Genomic DNA, 21,571 nt, shown 5'->3' with positions numbered 1-21,571 from the left:
CCCATCCAATGGTTGCTACCCTAGACTTATGCTCCTGAGTCCTCCTGTAGCCTGCTTGCTACTGCCTGCAGGACTCGGTCTCTGCAGTTCTCGCATCCCCCTTGCAAGCTGTAGGAGCCCTGAAGGTCAGCCACAGACTCATGGGAATCACTTGGAAAGTTTCCACACACTATGTCTGCATCATGTTGTTTCTCTCCCAGCTGTATGGAAATGGAATCTGTGGATGTCTGGCTGAATTGCTTCATGGCAGCGGATTAGCCTGGCACGAGAAGTGGGGAAACACACCGCATGCCAGGGGCTTATGTCACCAGGTCCTACTGCTTCCTCCCTCTTCAGTTCAGTGCAATCTCCTGATAAAACCCCCTCCTTCTCCACCTGATGCTGCTCAGGGTCCTGGCCCTGCTTTTTGATTCTTCTGCTGCAAGGGATGGACCTTTGTCACCCTCCAAACAATGAGCTTCATCTCAAACAGAAGTAGGCTTCAGCCAATGGTAGTTGTACTGAGAACCTGTTTTGGGCTTCAGCAGTGAGCTACCATCAGCACAAGCTATGGGGTCTTTTACAAGAGGCCCAGCAAGTCTAACCATAGGCAGATGGTTACGGGACCTTGTCTGAGATCCAGACATCTAAGCCACAGAAAGCTAAACTAAGAAAGAGGAACAAATACTTACTCAATTTAGCAGGCTGGCTTTCGACACAGGTTTTAACTGCTTCTGTTAGCATTATTTGATGCTCTGCTATGGACTGAGCAGTCAGCAAAACCAAATGACTGGCAGAAAGCTTTGGGGGGAGGCCTGGGGAAGAGATGTGAGGGAAAAGGAGCATGGGCTAATGTTTAGAAAAGCACAAGACTAAACTAGTTCCTGAGTTCTAATCCTGACGCTGACTTGCTAGGGCTGCTGGATAGGTAGGTGTGCATCTAAGTCCCATCCGCAGTTGTGCATGCAAATGGTCCCACTGGCCTGAATTGCACGTGCAGTTGTGCTCAGTTACCACGACTGCACTTGCACCTTTGAGGGCCAGACTTGTTTAAAAACCCAGCTCTTCACTACCCTGCGGCTTAGTCTGCCCGTCTGCTCCATGGGGATCACATTGCCCTGCCTTGCAGAGGGGCCGCGAGGCTGCACTGTGAAGCCCCTGGAGCTTCTTGGATAGACGATGCTTTAGACGTACAAAGCAGCTGTGCTCAGCCCTGCAAATTCTTCTCCCCGACACCACCAAGCGAGGGACGGAGTAAAACTGGGCAGTACATAGAGATGGGGAAAAGGGTCTGAGAACATGAATGACTCAGATTTGCCTCCCCGGTCCCCCAGGGTATCTAACCCAGGAAGGGTGTTCTGGCTTCCCTGTGGCAGGGGGCCCTGAGCACTGCAGCTGGCACCGACACACAAGCAAGACAGAACTTTGAACTTTTTATTACAAAAATATCCTGCAAGCAAAACAAAACAAAACAAAAAATATGTTGCAATCTGTACAAGTGGTCAACTTGTTGGTTTTGAAACATCCTGTGTAGATCTCCTGGCTTCCCCTTCCTCCTCCCCTGCTCCCTGCAGGATCAAGCAGCTAGAATACAATCTGGTTTCCAACACGTTTTAGTGCTAGATTATTTCTCCCTCGTCCGCCCTCCTTCCAAGGAATGGTACCACAAGTCCCATGTGTTCCCTTTAATACTGCTGAGGAAAGGAGGGCAGTGAAAGGGCATTCGGCCATCACACTAACTGGGCAAGGGGGCCACATTCAGGCCTGGCGTAAACAGGTATAATCCACTGCCTGGAGTGCCAGCTGCCTAGCCCAGCTCTTCTTGGCCCTGGGAATCTTGAAACCTGAATCCTAGGGATAAGGTGAAAATTGAAACTCTGCATTATCTGCAACCTCCCATGTAGAAAATCAGGAAGGCGGCTGCTTCTGAAATGCCACTTGTGGCTGCATTTCAGCTTCGTTTGCCACTTTTCTTTGCTAGGCCGGTAAGTCTACCCGGCAGTGGGGAAGGCCGAGAAGTCAGAAATCCGCACCCCTCCCCGCAGCGCTGAGAGAGGGTTACTTGCTTACCGGGACTTCACTTGACAGGGTTGGGGATTATCACGCTGACTCTGACACTTAGTTTTGCACGTCTCATCCTAGTGATGAACACATAGCACTCCACCCATGGACGACACACAAGCATTGGCTTTTAGCGCTAAAGATTAACAGTTACATGTCAAACAGTCAAAACATGGTGACGTTGTTCTCCGGGGGATGCCCTCCCCTGTGCATCAAGGCTTTCTTCTTCCTTCCAGGCACTGGGGCCGGGAGTGCTGGATGACCTGGCCCGCAGGAAGTGCTGAAAGGCAGCATAGCCCTGGGAGTAGCCTGTGCTCTGGCAGTAGAGGTTGGCTAGCCTCTTCCCCCACCCCGGCTAGCACAAGCTTCTGTAGGAAGCCCGTTAGTCCCAGTCTCATGAGGATAAGCTCTGTGGTTGGTAATGAGGATGCTCTGTACCAGGGGAACACAGGCCTGGGAGCGGCGGTGCCTATCAGCTCACGACTAGTGTAGCTTGTGATTGGCTCCAGGGTCGGATCAAGAATCTCCGCTCTGCCCAGGGAGCTCCGCAGGCTGCGTTCCCCAGCCCAAGGTGCTCTAGTGCTGAGAAACGTCCTCACTTTGTGATCTGATTGCAGAGTGTGAGACACACAGCCTGGTGCTCAACCCTCAAGGGCACGAGGGGGTCACTGGTCTTAACATACTGCCCCAAGGATGGGATGATTGGGGAGGGGGAACCTCAGGTGGAAACTTAAGGAATTACTTACGACACACTTAGTTTGGAGGAAAAGCTGTGCCTAAAATGAGCAGTCTCGTTCAGACGCGGGTTCTGGAACAGGAGGAGGGAGGAAGAGGGCGTAGTCTGCTCTTCACAGAGGGACTCCATCAGGCAAGCTAGTTGGCCTATGTTGCCTTGAGAACAGCAGTCCAGAGCCTGCTGCCAGACAGCTCTCTGCCACTAAGTTATCTCCCAAAATGGCCTCCTCTCCTTCAGGTGGCTGATCTGAGGCAGCCTAGCTGGTTCTTCCACGCACATGACGTACTAAATTGGCTGCAGAGAAACTCAGGTGTTCACTAGACTGACACAGCCCTTGTCTGGAGAGGTTACGAGGTGGACTAGGCCACTGCACCAGCGAAGCACTGAAAACAGTCTGTCTGCTTAACACGTGTGAAAGCAAACTCGGTGCACCAAGCGAAGGACCTCTCCAGTCTGGTGACAAATCACCAGGGGAGTGGGGAGGAGGGGGGGGAATAGCAGAGATACTGGTCCAGAAATAAAGCTGCACTGTGTGAGGGTCTGAGTTCAGTCTGGGCCTCTCCGGGCCGGGTGTGGAAGTTGGTATTCACTCAAGTGAGGACACAGTGGCATGGGGAGGCTGCCGCACGCAGTGTGAAGCATTCCAGCCCCAGAAATGCAGCGACCATAGCTTGGCACACACTTCCACTGTGCTCCTGGTGCCTCCATTGAGAGCCAGTGCTGGAGGACCAGGGCTCCATGTCCAGCTAGGGGCCTGCCAGACTTCACCGAAAACCCAGTGAGCCCCGGACTGCTTTTAGCCCTGATCATTTCCTTTGGATTTGGACGCTGGCGTACTCTGAGATGGCTTCCTCGGGCTGGGGGGCAGGTCTCTTGGGTGCCTTGCTGAGGTGGACCATGTCCAGGTCAGCGTAGGTGAGATTGTCTTCAGTGGCTGCCGGCTGGCCGGTCTGGATGCAGGCGTACTCCGACTGCGGGCTCATCTCCACGAACCGGCGCATGCTCTTCTTCTTCTGCTTGTCGAAGTTCAGGTCTGCGTAGGTCAGGTTGTTGGGATCAGAATCCTGAGTTGGGGGAGGGAGAAAACATGGCGTCAGTAGGGAACTGTCTCACCTACAGATGGGATATGAAGCCGTTCATCCTGAGTTAAGAGCCCGGTCTGGTGGCTATTGCAGGAGATTGCGGCAAGAGCTAGATTCTACTCCCAGCTCTGCTGCTGACTGATCCTGGGCAAGTCACTTAGTAGCCCAGTGCCTCAGTTTCCCCATCAGTGAACTGGGAATACAACTACTTCATTAACGACTAAAGTGCTCTGAGGTCCTTGGATGGACCCTGCTAGGGCAGCACAAATATGATGTGCTCGAACCTAAAGTCCCACTGCCTGAGACCTGGGGTCTGTGTGGATGAACTAGTGGTGCTGGATCCTGAGACAGGTGTCCATCCCCCTTCCAAAACCAACCCCTCAACTATGGGCATCAGCTGCCAACTGACTGGCTTGTTCAGCAGGGAACAAAGACGGAAATGGCTCTGGAGACTGATCTACCATCCCGGGCAGGGTTAAGGCATGCTGGTGGGACAGTGTGGGGTCAATCTAGCCAGCAGCAGTGCAAGCTGGACCTGTTGCTGGATAACTTGGCTCTAGAACTGTCATTCAGGCTCCTGGGGACACTTGATAGTGTTTCAAGAGGGGCGGAGAAGCACGCTAGTCCACAGGGCCCGAGACTAACCAAGACACTCGCTTGCTGCCTTCAGGCTTCTCCAGGCTACTGAGCTGCCCTATTACCATCCACGGCAAGAATTCTCCCTTCAGTCTGCTGGCGAACGATGCTCGGAGGGAAGAACCAGCTGGCAATACCGAGCCAGAGTCTGCAATCCATTGCACCCCTGGAGATCTGGAGATGCTCCGCTGGAGTCAACAGAATTACTCTAGACTTGCAGCGGTGGAAGTGAGATCATGGTCTGGGCTGCTATGTCCTGAAAGGATGAGGTCTTACCAGTGTTCAGCCAGCTGTGTGCCTACGTGAGCGTGAGCATGTGGACGAGCTGGGGCAGGGGGGATAGAGCTCCGTTCTGATCGGAAAATTACTCAGAGCCGCATCACAGAATGCAAAATAACTCTAGAAATAGCTTCCCTGGCTTATTGTACAGCTGGCTCTAGTCACAATAGATCCAGACTTGTTCTTTGGGGAGGGGTGGGGATGAGGAGAAGAGAAATTCAGTGCAATGGAGGCAGCTTCCCTATGCAATTTAGAGAGGGAGCGAACTGTCTGTCTCTCCCTTCACCCCAGCCACAGAAGCAGGCTCGCATAGCTGAGATTCTGAGCACTTAATAAACTGCCGTGATTTTAGCCTGACGCTTGGTATTTTCATGGTATCTTCTGTCGCTCCCCCCTCTCCGGTTCCCCAAAAGAAGCTAGTTGTTACGCACCTGGGGAGCTGTGCTGGGGCTCTTCTTGGGCTCGTGTAGCCTACCGAAAAAGCAACAGAACAGAGTCAAACACTCATTGTATTTTAAAACAGTAGCACTGCTGGGTGACTAAGTTTTGCAGAGGATTTTTCAGGTTAGGATGGTTGAGGACTGACTGACGGTTGATCGCAGGACAGAGGGGAGAACCATTGGATACCAGTTTGTGACAACGGAGAACTAACTGCACTCTGCAGAGTTTATCCTCACACAACACACAGACGTAAATAGCCAGCTGGCCATAGGATGAAGATTTGGATTCCCCCAGGCTGCCTGTGTGGGGCATGGACAATAAAGAACAAGTGGCAGGTCTGCAGCTCCGTTAATGAATGTGAGGGTGTACGCTCAGCCAGGAACCTCCGTTCAGCAGTGCTATGGGAGAACCATCTCCAGCGACGTCTGCTTGCTGGCTCGTAACTGTTTGTACAGAGAGCGACTTCGCTGGGCCGTCTCTGGGTGGTAACTCTCGAACAGTCGTGTGCTGTAACAGGCTGAGTCGTGGCTCATGAGCTACTCTTGCCTTTACAATGGCTCTGAGGTATTCGACCCCGCCATGTCACTAGAGCTAGAGACCAAAGTCTCCATAGCATGGTTCTCCTCTTCCATCCACTAGTGACTGAGCATCACATCAACTGCCACGTACAGGCGAAGAGCTTTCAAAGTGAAGTGAAGACCATCCTAAACCATAGGGATTCAAGTTACAAACTTGGAATCTAGCTAAAACTTGACCCATTTCATCCCTGGTGTCAACACTTTGACTTCATTAGCTCCTGTAGCTTTAAATTCCCTCACTGATTACCCAACAGTTCAATGAAGAAAGTGGAGATCGGTGCTTACCTTACAGAAGGGGAGCTTTTTCCTGTTAAAAAGAGAAACACAACTTAAAAAACCTTACTGTAATAATCACTCCTCCCCACAGCATTTCATGTTAGTTTATATTGTTTTAGCTCCTTTGCACACTATTTACTTTTTTTCTAACTTTTTTGGTGGAAGTTGCTAGATCAGGTTTTCCAGAAACCCAGTAACAGCAACTTCCTGCAAACTCTGCTGAATGTATTGCAAAGCTCCTTTCCTTTCATTGCAGGACAAATCTTTGTGGGTGGAGTCTAAACCTTTCCTATTTTAGGAGTGTCTTTTGCAAGACACAAATTGCATCAAATACAATATTACGGACAGCCTGGAGGGTTTCAGAATGGGCCTGCTTTATGAAGTTAAACATGGCAGCATGCTAGAGGAATGATGGGAAAGGAGTCAGAAGCCGGTAACGGTATCAGAGTTCTGAGAAGGTCTTATTGCTCTTGCTGTTTAAAATATTATCAGATCCCCTTGATGAGATTATCCCCTGGTAATTCACCTCCCCTCCCCTCTTATTTTTGGGATGAATCTTCCAGTGCCTTCCAGGCACAGTACTGGGAGCTGTGATTCCTCCAGCAACTGGCAGAAACTAGAGGGGGGATGGTAGCAGTGAGACTTTTCCCATTTAGCCTTCCATCAGACAAGAGGGACAACCCTACTGAGAAACCCTGAGATCACAACCAGTGCTGATGTTTCAGTGATGTATTAATGGGGTGCTGCATTGTTAGGCAAGAAGATACTGCAACAAACCAGTGCCTGAAACACCCTGAACTTACAACAAATGTACAAACACACCTACATCCCCACACGGGCTGAGCTGGACCCTGTACAATCCCTTGTTGGACTAGCTGGTTGCAGCACCTGGAATGAGGTCTTTAGTTCACCACCGGGCAAAACCAGTGACGTTTATAGGAGTGGTATTCCCTGCATGCTGGGAGTGGAACAAGTGGTGCAGCTGCACTGGTCCTTCCCACAGTGCAATGCTGAAGTTATCCAAACACCTGCTCCTAGCAGCTGTACTGGGCTCTATGGGATAGGTGCTAGAATCTATGGGATAGTGTTAGAATCTTAGTAGCACCAGTATGTTCTAATGCATGGGGGTGAGAGTGTCCCCATAGAAAATGGGGTTGCCTCATGGACATGCTAAGCCCATTGCCAAGACAAACACTGCAGCCCATCCTTTCATGCAGTCAATGCTTTCCTTGCTTGGTGTCCATACAGCAGTGCCCTCTAGAGAGGGCGTTAAACCAAGGGCCCTTTTACTCCTCATCTGTCCAGGAGGAAGTCAAATATCCCCTGGGCATTTTTTTGAGAGCACTAGGAGAGAAACCTGGTGTCCTGGCCGGCATTCTCCCTCAACTACAGCTTTTAAATTCCCATAACTGCCCTTAGAATCTATCGTCATTGCCCCTACATCTGTCTAGCTTGCATCTTAGTAGAGGGTTTCAGGGTCCCTAGATGCTATAAAGAACTAAACGAGCAATTTAAAGAAAAGAATACAAAGTGTGACACATACATATGATTTCCATAATGCATACCTTAAATCTATTCCAGTGGCTGTTACCCTTAAGCTATAACTGACTTTTCCCTATAGCTGCGAGTGAAATTCTCTTCCACTTTCCCCAGGTGAACGCTAACCAGTTCGGTTCATCCCATCCCCCCTGATGCTGGTGCGTTGGTAAAGCACTGCCTGCGTGTATGGGAAGAGAGTGATCTAGCCAGGGCACCCCTTGGCAGGCACCCACAGAAAATAATTCATTTTTACCTTTGCGCTGTCGTACTCTGATGAGGTAGATGACGGCGATTACCAATACAACCAGCACTGCACAAACCACTGCTACTACTATGTAGATCTTTTTTTCTTCAGATAAGTAACTATCTGTAACGAGGGAAATTCAGGGATCATAGGAGGCCAGCGTCAGAATAGTCAAACCGAAAAACTCCTTGCCAGACTGAGTTAGTTAAATGCAGAACATCTGGGTTTATATTTATAAGTAAAGGTGAGCTAGGCCTCAGGAGCCTAAGGGAGTTAGGAGCTCAGCTCATGGAAATTCAGACTCCCTTTGGCCTCTTTGAGAATCTCAACCACAGCTCAGGTCTGAAGTTTGGTACAAATGGGAACTTCCCCGGAGTTTGATTGTGCAGACCTGGGATTCCTGCTCATAGCTGCTATAGAGATGATAGGCCTGTTCTGAAGGAGAGCTCTGCGCATATTGAAAGCGTGTCCATTTCACCAACGGAAGTTTGGCCCAATAAAAGAGATTCCCTCCCCCACCTGGTCTCTCTCAGGCCTAGTCTGTGGGGTTTAGGGGAGGATTCGGAATCCAGTTCACTAGGTGCTCTCAGGTGTGTGGATACAGTTGGCTGAAGTTTTTCTGGCAAACAGTGAAGTCACCAAAAAGTGTGCGTGGTTGGTTCTTTATACCAAAAAGACTTGTGAATTCAGGCCAAATTCAGCAAATCTTTCAGCGGAAACAACTAAAATGGCTTGTTTTGGCCACTTCAAAGTCCAAACTTCGCTCTTGCTTTATTTTGACATGGTGTTTTGTTTAGATGTTTAGCTAAAGTTTTGTTTTACGTAGAAAAAAGGGTGAGACACCCAAAACAAACTTCCATTTTGGGTCAAAATAAACAGTGTTTAAGGGTTTTGTTTTTGTTTTAAATTTTGTCCCTGCATCAAAAAATCCATTATTCACTCAGCTCGAATAACGACCAGTCTCAGCCCATCTGCTGAGCGCATCTAGTGAAGACCAGCAACTCCAAGTTAATGTGTTCCCATTGGATTGTTCCATAGCTATAGAAAAGGGGCGGAGGGGGGAAGCCTTTGCGTCTCGGTATAACTTCTGGCAGCACTAGACAGCAATCCCCCCCACCCCCCCAAGTGGCACAGCAGACACTATAACTGTTCATCTCAAGCAACATTGGGCTGGAGAGGAATATGGGAGAGACCCTTAACTCACAGACGCACACCGTGTGGAGGGGTTAAGTTCAGTCTTGGGATTCTGAGGAAGGAGGAAGACTCAAGAGGCAAGTGATCAGCTGGGCAGAATGTTCATAGTGAAACCTCCAACAGGCCGAACACTGAACTCAGGCCCCCAGGCAACACACACGGGGGCTGGTTCATCCCCAAACCAAACACACGGGTTCAGTTACTCAACTGAACCCTGCTGCGTTTGCCCAGCTCTGGCTGGCAGCTGTTTGCATAAGATACTAGCTGGCCACGTGGAACCTCATCCTCAGCTCTGCAGGAGTGACCGTGTCTGAGCCCCTCTCCAAGGGCCTCCGTCACACCCCTGCAGGGCTGCTGAGATTATCTGCCCTGGGCACAGAGTGCGGCCAAAGTGACACTTCCTGCCCTTAACCTTCCCCTTCCACCCACGGGCCCCAGGAGAGCAGAGCCGAGCGATAATCCTGGAATAAAAGAGTGGCTGTTACTCTGAGGGGCTCCCCTGGCGGAGATGGGCTGAAACAGCCCCTGGGTTCCGCAGACCAGACCTGGCATTTCCCAGCAGTGCAGGGGGGGGTTCGACTGCACATTTACCTGGAGTAGATGAAGTGGGATCTTTGCCTGGCTCAGCAGGTGGCTGGGAGAGTCTCAGCGTCTCGCTGGCACTGACGGGGGGCTGGGAATCGTGCACAGCCCGACAGGTGAACACGGACTGATTCCTCTGCTCAGTTGCTTTGACCTCCAGGGAGCTCTGGAGCGTGTACGTCCCGTCTGGATTCTCAGACAGGGGAGAGGGTTTTCCCAGATTCGTCTCATTTCCGTTCTCCAGCCAGGTGAGACTCGCGTCCTTCGGGTAAAACCCCTCCGCGCGGCAGGTGAACGTCACAGACTCGTTCAGTGCGACAGGTGCCGCTGGGGCAGTGTCCACTCGCAGCCTGGGGGGAACTGAGAACACAGATATCCTGCGCTCGGCATCTACAGAAATTCTCCTTTTCCTGCTGAGTTACAGGGAAATTCCTGGGCTGGACAGACTGACCTTCCCCCTGAGCGCACGTCCCACTTGCCATGTGATATTTTTCCGAGGGCAAAGAACTTGGCTATCTCTAAGTTGCCTTCCCACATGTCAGAGCCTTGGGCCCCCTCATAAACCCGGGGGAAGGCGAATGTTTTAAAATGAGCAGAATGTGAAAACACAAATCTACTGTGTCCCCAATTTCCCTCCCCTTCCCCCTGGAAAACCCCCTGACAGACCCAGCTCGAGTACATTAAAATGGAGAGTGGTGTCTTACCAGGGTTTAAACAAAGTCAAACGTCTTCTTCCCCACCCCGCCCTCCACTGGGCTGGAGTAGGGGATGTGCCAGCCCAGGGCGAAGAGTCTCAAAGTTTTAAGGGCACAGGACAGAGTCCAGACCTGAATCTGGATTTCAGTGACTCCCCTCTTACCCCCCTGACCCTCCACTACCCGGCCCAAAGGCTGAAGGATCCATCTCTGCCCCTCCTCAGCAGCGGAGCCCCCAGGGGTCAGCCCCGGCTGGGCTCCTACCTCGCAGGGCATCGCTGAGGTTGTAAGTCGCACGCAGGGGAGCCGGTAAGGTGCTGTGCTCTATCTGACAGGTGAGCTGGGAGCGGGCATCTCCTGCGGTCAGGCTCACCCACACGGTGCTGGACATGTTGTAGGAGACGCTTTCGTGTGCAGGGAGAACCTGGGGCTGGGGGGCTGGGAGTTTATCCCCATTTTTGAGCCAGGTCACAGTGATGTCTCTGGGGGAGAATCCTCCTGACGTGCAGTTGAAAGTCACTGGGGGACCCGGCTCTGCCCTGCTGGGGGGGCCGGACACGGATGGGGCCGACGGTCTGGCTGCAGGGAGAAGCGTTTATCAGTCAGATCCCTCTGCGCCTGAGAGCCCATCCCCCCGCCCCACGGGACCCACCTCCCCACGGGGACAGCCTGAGATCGGGGGAGCCACAGCCCCTGCCCCTGAGCAAATGCAAAGGGCTGGGGTGTAGGGAGGTTAGTCTCATGGGCAGGGGTGCTGAACAATGTGTATGGGGGTGCTGAGAGCCATTGAACCAAACTGTAAACCCTGGATAAAATAGAAACCCCTTCAAGCTGGGGTGTGTGAGATCACCCCTAGTTCCAGCACCTATGGTTATGGGTGGGAAATAGCCCCCCGTTCTCACCCAAAAAGCGGGGCTAGATAAGCGCCTTAGACTACGACCCACAAGAGACCCACGCGAGGCAGGGAGCTACCTGAGCTCATGGGAGAGGACGGGGACAGGCCTGTGCACTAGGCCCCAGCCCTCTCGTAGTGATCGGGCCGAAGTCCAGCTTTCAGGGGGTGCCCAGCTCTACGACGTGATCCAAGAATGGGAGCCCACGGCCTGGAGTCCGGCAGCTGAGGCACCCTAGTGGTTGTGGCGTCAATCAGCCAGGCAGGCATGTAACTCCCCACACAACAGCTGGGGATGGTGATGGGGGTGTGTCCCCCTTAGCCTGGGGTTAGAGCGCTCACCTGGGGTGGGGTGACCCAGGTTCAATTCCTCTCTGCCTGTGGGGGAGCGGAGTTGAACAGGGGTCCCCAGGTGAAGCTGTTCCACTGTGGATAACTAGTCACGGAGCCAGAGAGAGAGGAGGAGGCTGGAGCCTGCTGGTTTGGGCACCCAGGTTGGAGGTGAGAGGCCAGGGCCCAGATCCCTGCTCCAGTGACTCTCTGTATGCACCAGTTTCAGTGGAGGGACTGAGGGAGCCCCCCCAGAGGGACTGAGGGAGCCCCCCAGAGGGTCACATAGGTTTGGGGGTTAGAGCACTCTCCTGAGAGGGGGGAGGAGACCCCTGTTTAACTCCCCTAACAAAGGGGGGAATTGAACCTGGGGCACTCACACCCAGGGGAGTGCTCGAACCAACAAGTTTAAGGGGAGGGGCGCTGCCTCCACCACCTCCTCCTCAATTCTGAATGGGACCCAATACACTGGGTGGTCTCTGAGCACAGCTGCCAGCTCAGGCCCCGCATGTGAGGTAGGCAGGCGGGTTTGTGAATTGCTCTGGGGCTGAGGCATCTGAATGCCCGAGGGGAAAACCAGAGGCCTAGGGAAGTTCTACCCTGAGTTCAGGGCTTGGGCGTTCTGTGGGTCACAGTGGACCCTACATCTGGATTGCGGTGCCTAAACCCAGCCTAAGGCCCCCAAGTCTGGGGTTTAGGTGCCGCAGCATCGGTGCTGGAACTGAAGTGGTTTCCATCATGTGCAGGGTTTAGGGTTTGGTTCAATGGCTCTCAGCACCCCCACGACAGACGTTGTTCCAGCCCCCCGGTGCCTCAGTACCCTTGTGAATCTAGCCCCAAATGCCTCGTGACTCATTCACGTACCCGAGCTCAGGCCGGGGCACTGAGCTTCAGGAGAAGGAATTAAACGAGTGCGGGAGGGCAAAGTCCCCCCCCGGATTGCATCTGGCTGCAGTTCAGTTGCACACACACAAGGAGCGAACTAGGGAAGGATGCTTCAGCCTCCCAGCTCCTCTGGGGCCTCCCCCCAGCTCTGAACAAGGCAGGGGAAATGGCCCCGCAGTTGGGACTCGAGTCCCAGCCTGGTACACTGGCATCACTGGGGGGATGGCAGAATCAGCCTGCCACTGCCAGCAGCACCTGCATGTTTGTGGGGGAGGATCAGGGAGGCACTAACCTGATGCCTGCCTCCTCCCACCAGGCCCCCCTCCTGGTGCTCATCGCAATGTGAAGTCATTTTCAGAGGGCCAAGGTAGGAACAGAAATGGAGATTTTTGCCTGGTGCCCAGATCCCCCCAGGCCCACCTGTCATGGGGCAAATCTCCACCAGGCTGCTTCAGCGCCAGTCTAGGTGAGTCCCATGGGAAGCGCAGCTCCCCGGTCAGTGTCTGGGCCGAGCTGGGTTGTTCCCCGCCCTGGTACCAGCCCCCGGTGGGGAGGGGCGTGGGGCTGGGGGGAGCTCGCACTCACCGCTCACAGTCACGACGGTGCCAGCGCCGGATGTGAACTCCTCATCGCCTCCCGCCCCCCTCTTAAACTTCACACAGCGATAGATCCCGGCATCCTCGGGGCGGGTGTCACTGATGCGGATGGTGAAGTTTGTGTCAGAGCCATTCACAGCCCGAGTCACCCGGGGGAATGATCCCACCTCTGCATAAACGAGCTGGCGGCCACTGCCCGAGCCCTTGAACCACTTCACAGGTCCTACTGGAGTGAGCCCAGTCACAGAGCAGGTCAGAGTGAGAGTCTCTCCGGCTGACACCGACACGGCGCCCTGGGACTGCAGCAGCTGGAACTCCTCGGCCTCGGCCCCTGGAACAAAAACAACCATCATCCAGCTCTTTCTTTTATTCGACACACCCCTTGCCCCGGGGGCAGGACACAGCCAGTGACGCTATCACAGGGGGTGACCTTTAGAGTAACATGCAGCACAATTCCTCCCGTGTCCAAGGGCTGAGCCCATCACGTCTCCTTTCAGCAGGAGCTTACAGCATTGCCCTGCATTATAGCAATGCCCAGAGCCATCTCCCCATCGCTCTGGGGCTCAGCTGCTGCCTGCAGACGAAAGAGATGGTCGAGCTTAAAAATACCTACCAGGTTTATCAGCGTTGACTGAAAATAGCGGGGCTGGGCCAAATCCACTGGCCAATACCCCAACCAGGGGACTCTGGGCCTGTTGGTATCACACAAACAGTTCCCATCTTCACTACCCAGGTGACAGGCACCTTATACTTACCCTAAAGAGTTACACACCTTCAGAGTCTGTACCCCTTTACATTGCACACACAATGAGGTAGAAATGTCAGTCTAGACAAACCAGCACAACCACAAATTGTGGATTATTGCCCTGGAGAAACTAACATTTAGTCATAAATTTTATATGCATGACTTGTCTTTGGGTATCTAAAAGTGCCTTATTCCTTACCATACAATCCCAGGTGGAGATGGCTTTATCTCTTACTACCTGTCAGGTCATCGTGTTTTCTTGTTTGTTTGTTTGTTTGTTTAATTAATTAATTAATTACATATGTGTGTGTGTATATATATATATGTGTGTGTGTATATATGAGAGACAGGAACCCACAAAACAATGGAAGTTACAGCAGTGCTACAGCATCACAAATTCTTCTGTATATTACTGATAGTAATTTCATTCAAGTAATCCCCCTGGGCTGAGATGTGGTGGACATTCCTGGTCATGATCAAAGAAGGGATCTACAGCACTGAATACACTCCCAACCCAAAACATGGCTGAGTAATTGGGCTGGGCCACCTTGAAAAGTTTCAGTGGTTCCTCGCAAGGCCTGTCAGCAATAATCCCAGCCTGATATATGGGGGGCTGGTTTGGGCTTTGCCCTAGTTCAGGTGTGGGCAAACTACGGCCCGGGGCCATATCCAGCCCTTCAGATGTTAAAATCCAGCCCTTGAGGTCCTGCTGGGGAGCAGGGTCTGGGGCTTGCCCGGCTCCACGTGCCATGGCTCCGCGCAGCTCCCTGAAGCAGAGGCATGTCCTCATTCTGACTCCTATGCGTAGGGGCAGCCAGGGGGCTCTGCACATTGCCCCCGCCCCAAGTGCCGCCCCCGCAGCTCCCATTGGCCAGAAACTGCAGCCAATGGGAGCTGCAGGGGCAGCGCCTGTGGACAGGGCACCATGCAGAGCCACCTAGCCATGGCTCTGCATAGGAGTCAGAGGGGAGACATGCCACTGCTTCTGGGAGCTGCTTGAGGTAAACACTGCCCAGAGCCTGCACCCCTAACCCCCTTTTACCCTCTGAACCCCTCAGTCCCAGCCCAGAGCACTCTCCTGCACCCCAACCCCTCATCCCCAGCCCCACCCCAGAGCCTGCACCCCCAGATTGGGCCCTTACATCCCAACCCCCTACCCCAGTCTGGAGCCCACTCCTGCATCCTGAACTCCTCATTTCTGGCCCCACCCCAGAGCCCGCACCCCCAGCTAGAGCCCTCCTCCCCTCCCCACACCCCAACCTCCAATTTCGTGAGCTTTCATGGCCCGCCATACAATTTCCATACCCAGATGTGGCCCTTGGGCCAAAAAGTTTGCCCACCCCTGCCCTAGATGTTAGGTAGGTGTAGCTTCCATCCAACGCCCATTGCCCAGTTATTTATACTCTGCTGAAACTATTCCATTTAAGGTCCGCCAGTCCCCAGTTGTACAGGTTTGAGCTCAGTGCAGGAGGGTATCTTGTGTGGAGAGTAGTTATGTCACTTGAGTTACACCTGATGTAGCAGGTCTCATCCCCACATGTTCTACCCAGAGTGCTGCATGGTGAAAGGGGGGGGAGGTTCCTCCAGCCACCACGTCCCTCCCCCCAGCTCCTGTTGTCCCCAGTCTCTGTACAGGGCTCCCATGAAGAGATGTCCTCCTGGCTCCAAACTCCGCAACAGCAGTAGCAGTGCTGCTGAGTTACTGGTAAACTCCCTCCTGCAGGACGGGGAGGAGCGGGAGTGAGGTGCCAAGCGGGAGAGCGACGTCATCCTGGTAACGAATGAGACAGAGCCCAAGTGATCATCAACAGAGCAGCCAAACTGATGCCATACAAAGTGCTGCCAAACGCAAACTAAAGAAAATAATTGTCTCCTAATCAGGCAGTTAGTCACCTTATGGTTTTTTTTTTGTAACGATATTAGGAAAATAAACTCCAGACAAGTGTGACTTTCCTGGTGACTGTTTAACGTGATCAGTAGAAATGGCTGGGGTTACAGTTAGAGGGGATGTAAGACTCACTTTCGTACTGACCTTTTCTTAATGGGTGACAATGTTCTCAGCTATACTCTCCTGCCAATCCCAACCTGGCTCTGATGCCGCAAAGAAACTAGTTTAACACAGGGGAGGTCTATTCCTTTCAGTGGATCTCGTTAAACTTCTTAATTGTGTAATGAATGCTCAGGGTGGGCACCTTAGAAATGGATCTTGTAACAACAGATGCTGGTTTTACTTGTGAACCACGTGGCATTTCCTTCATGGGCCTGACAGTCCTCTTCCTCCCAAGAACTCCATTGCAGTGGCTCTTAAATGATACCGGCACAAGAGAGGCGACTCAGGCCCCTTATCTCTATGGTGTAATTGCTCTAATGATTCTGTGCTCTGTACGTAGCTTCTTTGCTCTTAAGTTTATACAGGGGGAGTATAAAATACTCCTGCTCACTGGAAACTAAGCCAGTTGGGGTTACACCAAAACTTTCACTGGAACACCCTGATTAGACCAGCTGTGGTAGCATGGAGTCCCGGGCCTGCGTCACGTACCATTGACTTTGTGGCAGTCCGTGGGCATGGAAGTCCCTGCTAGAGGAACTGGCAGCAGGGTCAGAGCCTTAGCGAATAACAATAATAATCGTTAGCACTTACAGCGAGCTTTACAATTCCAACACCCTGTACAGAGATTAATGTATTGATCCCTACGTTAGCCCCATGAGGCAGGTTGGTGTTATCTCTTCTCAATCAGCAAAAAGGGCCATTTAAAAAAACACCCCACAAACTTAAGAACATAAGAAGGGCCATACTGGCTCAGACCAATGGTCCATCTAGCCCAGTATCATGTGTCTGACAGTGGCCAGTGCCAGATACTTCAGAGGGAATGAACAGAATTGGGTAAGTGATCCAACCCCATTAACATCCGATTTCAGCTTCTGGCAGTTTGAGGCTTAGGGATACCCCAAGTATGGGGTTGTATCCCTGACCATCCTGGCTAATAGCCATTGATGGTCCTATCCTGCATGAACGTAATTCTTTTTTGAACCCAGTTATACTTGTGGCCTTCACAACATCCCCTGGCAATGAGTTCCACAAGTTGACTGTGTGTTGTGTGAAGTACTTTCTTTTGTTTATTTTAAACCTGCTGCCTGTTAATTTCCTCAGGTGACCCTTAGTACTTGTGTTCTGTGAAGGGGTGAATGACACATCCCTATTCACTTTCTCCACACCAATCATGATTTTATAGACCTCTATCCTATCCCCCCTTAGTCGTCTCTTTTCCAAGATGACAGTCCCAGTCTTATTAATCTCTCCTCTATGGAAGCTGTTCCAGACGCTGCATCATTTTTGTTCCCCTTCTCTGCATCTTTTCCAATTTTAACGCAAGAGACAAACTATTATAATTAATACAAATACAAGAATAGGTCTTATTTCCTGCATTTAAATCTTTATCTTTACTTGGCTTCTATTGAATTCAAATACTGAATCTTAGAATAGCAGACCTGGGTAGCACCACTTGGCACTAAGCAGATGTGATATTTATGCCAATTCTTCCCAATTAGCCAGAAGTTACTACCATTCCCTGCTAACAGGCTAAGTCACTTCCCTAGAAGACATCCCAATAAAGCAGCTTCCCAATTAATCCGAGTATGCTGTATTAGTTAATGCAAGTGGGCACTTTTGCACAGAATTCTCCACCTTGTGAGCCTGAGTGCTCATTTGCATTTGCATGCCAAGGCTGTGTGTGTGTGTCCACATGCATGTGAAGAAACAAGTATTGGCACTGGTTAACTATGTGGGAACTTTGTCTGAGGTCTCTGAAAATGTCCTGAACGTTCCAATTTACCTTCCAAAGGTAATGATGATGATGATAAAGCAGCCTCAGATGAAACTTCATTGTTACCCTGACCTGTCGTGCTCAGCTCACTGAAACACTGCCTGGTTATCTAAAGTAAATTAAGTGCTGCAATACCTAGGCAGAATAGGGCAGGCAAGGTGAGCGCTCAAGACCACGAGAAATAATGAAAAGTGCTGTAGTCAAGACCTGTAGAAGCAGCAGCAGGAGGAGCAATATAGGTAGAGATGCTCTGTAACCTATACAGATATTTGATGTATTAATTTTGGCAACACTTGTCATCCTCGTCATGCCAATATAGTTATTGAAACTGAACTGGACAAGATTTCTATCCATGCCATTGCTTATGGTTACATTTTTAAACGCTGCATGGAGGGAAGTGTAATATAGTTGCAGAGCTTCTGTGGATGTTAATGGCATTCACAGCTAGAGTAAATCACTGCATACCATATTATTATTGGGAGTTAATAGATGGCACTGTAACAAATGGTGTTAAGTTTAACCAAATGTGTAAATAGATAGCGCTTGTGGAAATGCTTAGTGTTAGCTGTGATGCGCTTTCTTAAAATGCTGAGCATTTCTCCGGTAAGCTCTCTTCTCTTTGCCTGAATCCAATAATAGTCTTTAGTGCAGCAGTTGCACACAGGGTATATCCCCGTCAGAAAATTAAAGACTTGGACTCAATATTGCCCTGTGAAGAGTTCCCTTTGCATTGCTCCAGTGGTGCAAAGGGGTCTTACAACTGCTGTAGAGACCAGATGATTTTCTCAGATAGCCTAAATCCCAACTGAACGCCAACCGCTTTCCCACCATGGTGTCCAATATCAAAATGCTTCAGAGGATGGTGCAAGACACCTCCTACTGGACAACTATGGAATGACTTGCCATAGGGGAAGTTTCTCCCTAGACCCTGTTAGTTAGTGGCTGGTTGATGCCCTGCCACAAGGTATTTTTTTATCACTTATATTTTCTTATCCCCTATAATGTAACCCATTAATGTTCTCTTCATCCATATAAATTCTCAATCCTTTGACACCTGAGAAATTCTTGACATCAATTATTTCTTGTGGCAGTGAGTTCCACAGATTAATTGTGCATTGTATAAAAATATCAGTTTTAAGTTTGTTGCTTTCTGGATACTTTGTTCCTTTCACAGATAATTCCTGGGTTTTGATGTGACTCAGAACACCAGGACACTGAAATTTTCCCCAAAATAGAATGGGGCTGATACAGCATCAGCATTTTGATCCTGAGACACAAGTGTGTCCAAAAGGACATTTTAAAGGTGAAAACCCCATTTCAGGAGGAGCTCAGTGGCATTTCAGAATGTGCAAGCTCAGTCTAGTCTCCATTTCATCCACCCCTGAGTGGTGTCAGTCTAACAACTCTGGGCTCATACAATGTTAAATGTTACTTTGTCCCCGAGTTTCCCAGATACCCGTTTACAGCAGTGTCCCTCTCTGGAGCATGTGCCTGGTGTGTGAGAGAAGTTCTCTAAAGGGCAGGGAATTGCTTAGTAGAGAGACTGGGGCATGTGTGAGCAGTGAGAGGAGAACATTAATCTCCACTGGACATAACTGTGAAACAAGGCATCACACTCACCTTCTAGACACAGACGTGCCTCCATTAGTAGCACTGATCGATTCCTGCCCCAAAGCAGCCGAGCATTCACAGACATTTGAACGTGCGAATGTGGGTGAGCTGTACTTGTACCAAGGGTCAGAGAGTCAGGTCTAAGCTGCGCGTTTGAGAACTCTCTCCAGAAGCGACTCTGTTTGGCTCAGCACAGAACGAGTGTTCCTCAAACCCCACAGCAGAACCTGGCACAAAGGCTGTGAAGAGCTGACGCAGATGAGCTCTGCCTATTGGCACCTTATCTCTGAATGTAATAGATACAGATCGAGCATTCCTGTAACAGAGCCCACTAAGCAGCCCAGATAAGGATCTGACCACATTGGTCATAGCTAAGACTGCACTCAGACACAGCTACTTGTGTGCATAGGAGAAGGGAAAGTTAAACTTCTGCTCTGCACCTAGCCAGTACATCTAATAGTTTAATTTTTCTCGGTGCCTCAAGCAAGGCCTGTGCGACCCAGGAAGTAAGAGATCTAAAAGCTTTCTGCAATATTGGTTCTCGTTGCTGCTTCCTGAGATTTAGAGCTCCAGCAGCTTCTCCAAATCCTCCTACACTCTCCCAGGAAATAGAACCAATAGCATGTGACTTCTGATCATCTGACCAAACACAACAGCTCAAATTTTGTCTAGAGAATCCTTGCAGCAAACCAATCAATTCAAAGAGTATAAAAAGATGAAATTCATACAACGACCACGTCGGAGGAAATCACGATCATTTTGGTAAGCACGAAGAGGCCAAGCTCATCAAGTCAACTGTTTACCACGAATAATTCATTCAGCTCTGTTGCAAACACAAGTCTTGTTAGCTCCGGATTTAATTTTTGTAAATTACTGCAACTGATCAATAGCCTTGAAACACAGGGGACAGATGATAAGGAAAAAAATCCCATATCTCTCCCAGCTAATTTGCTGTTCTGTTCCTCATTTGGGTCTTTATCTTACCTTTGTCAAATAAGACCTCCTTTCCCTATGCATCTCCATAATGGGTGACATCAGCTGAGTTTCCCCTGTTGACAGTCACTAGATTTTAGTATAACCCGTTGGTGAGTGTACGTTACAGATCCCTCTCTGTGTCCTATCCACAGAGGATATAAATCTCTAGAGTACGTTGGCTTTTAGCTCTGGAGATCTCTGGTTCAATCCCCTGTTTGTGGACCAAGCTGGTGGCCATCACATAAGCTCTTGAGGCATGGAGCTAGGGTGTCCTTGGTGGATGGCTCCCTGCCATGGAATTGGCACCAGAGTCATTGCACTGGGCTTGAAGGAATTGTGCCAGGGTTGTTGTCTTGACTACTCATTTGCTGGACTCTGGGCTCAACTCTGGATGTGATTTCCACCTGGCGGGCTGGGACAGAGGACTGGGGGGAATGGCTCGTACTGCTGCCTAATGCACGCAAGGCTGGCTGATCGGTTTAGATATATACACTGTTCCCAGAAGCCATGAGTGCACAATTATTACATAGAAGTAATATTAAATATGGGCTTTGGCACATTGCGCACTGATTGCTTTGAAAATGGGCCTAATTGGCTAGCAGAGCTGTTCTCTTCCATGACCACTTGGGGATAACAGGAAAGCAGCTTCTGCTGCAAAAATAAGGGCTTCTATCGTATTGCCAATATATTGGCCTCACCTTTGGTATTAGAACTGCTTCGTGAAAGAATTCTAGGACATTCTTGTCCATCTGCCCACTGCAATCCTCACTAGAACTGCCCAGTCCCAGCAAGTCTCACTCAGGTACGACTCACAATGTTTTCAGTGGGAGTTTGCCTTGGAGATCCTTCAGCCCTATCAAGGTTCCTATACCAACACTCATCACTGTAACATCTGAGCTTCCTGAGGATTGGGCCCTAAGGAGAACGTGATGGAGGGGAACTGAATGCTCGCTACTGCGGGTGATTTATTTCTCCAACAAAAGTTCACTGAGAAGATAATTTTCCTTCTGCATCATGCTCACAACAGCAATGTTTGATTAAATTACATCTACTAAAGAGGGGGCAGTTTCCAACATTAACTGTCTGAAACAACCTCAACCTGGTCTTATGAGACAGCAAAACAAAGTTCTGCTCTGTCCAGAGGAAGATCCCGGATAAAGTTTCCCAGTAGGAATGAACCTGTCAATATCAGTAGCCCTAGGCAGAGGGAGTGTGTAGGCTAGTAGAATGTACAGTGTGTAATGGATGTGAGAGAGCTCTCTTCTTCCTCCTCCCTCTCGCCATCTGTCGATCTCTCTGAAAGGCAAGCACTGTACCCAGAGAGGAGGAAGATGGGGGAAGTGTCTGCTCTGGAATCCTGGGGGGTCTGAGGAGCCTCAGAAACAGATATC

The 21,571-nt window shown here is 50.5% G+C and overlaps 1 protein-coding gene across 1 annotated transcript; it reads right to left on the bottom strand.

Moving 5' to 3' along the window:
* Positions 1 to 1,405: 1,405 nt before the first annotated feature.
* Positions 1,406 to 13,378, bottom strand: LOC135886596 (tyrosine-protein phosphatase non-receptor type substrate 1-like). Its single transcript, XM_065414355.1, has 7 exons — positions 13,015 to 13,378; positions 10,587 to 10,901; positions 9,637 to 9,987; positions 7,861 to 7,974; positions 6,078 to 6,099; positions 5,205 to 5,244; positions 1,406 to 3,840 (listed from the first exon to the last, which is right to left on the bottom strand). Exons 1-7 carry the CDS (start codon positions 13,376 to 13,378, stop codon positions 3,583 to 3,585), a joined length of 1,464 nt encoding a protein of 487 aa, XP_065270427.1. The 3' UTR covers positions 1,406 to 3,582.
* Between the last annotated feature and the right edge of the window lie 8,193 nt (positions 13,379 to 21,571).

This window comes from Emys orbicularis, chromosome 12 (genome assembly GCF_028017835.1).
Source record: "Emys orbicularis isolate rEmyOrb1 chromosome 12, rEmyOrb1.hap1, whole genome shotgun sequence".
In the NCBI taxonomy this organism is placed as follows: domain Eukaryota; kingdom Metazoa; phylum Chordata; order Testudines; family Emydidae; genus Emys; species Emys orbicularis.
Note: the sequence above shows the minus strand (reverse complement) of the source record. Positions and strands in the feature narration are given on the sequence as shown.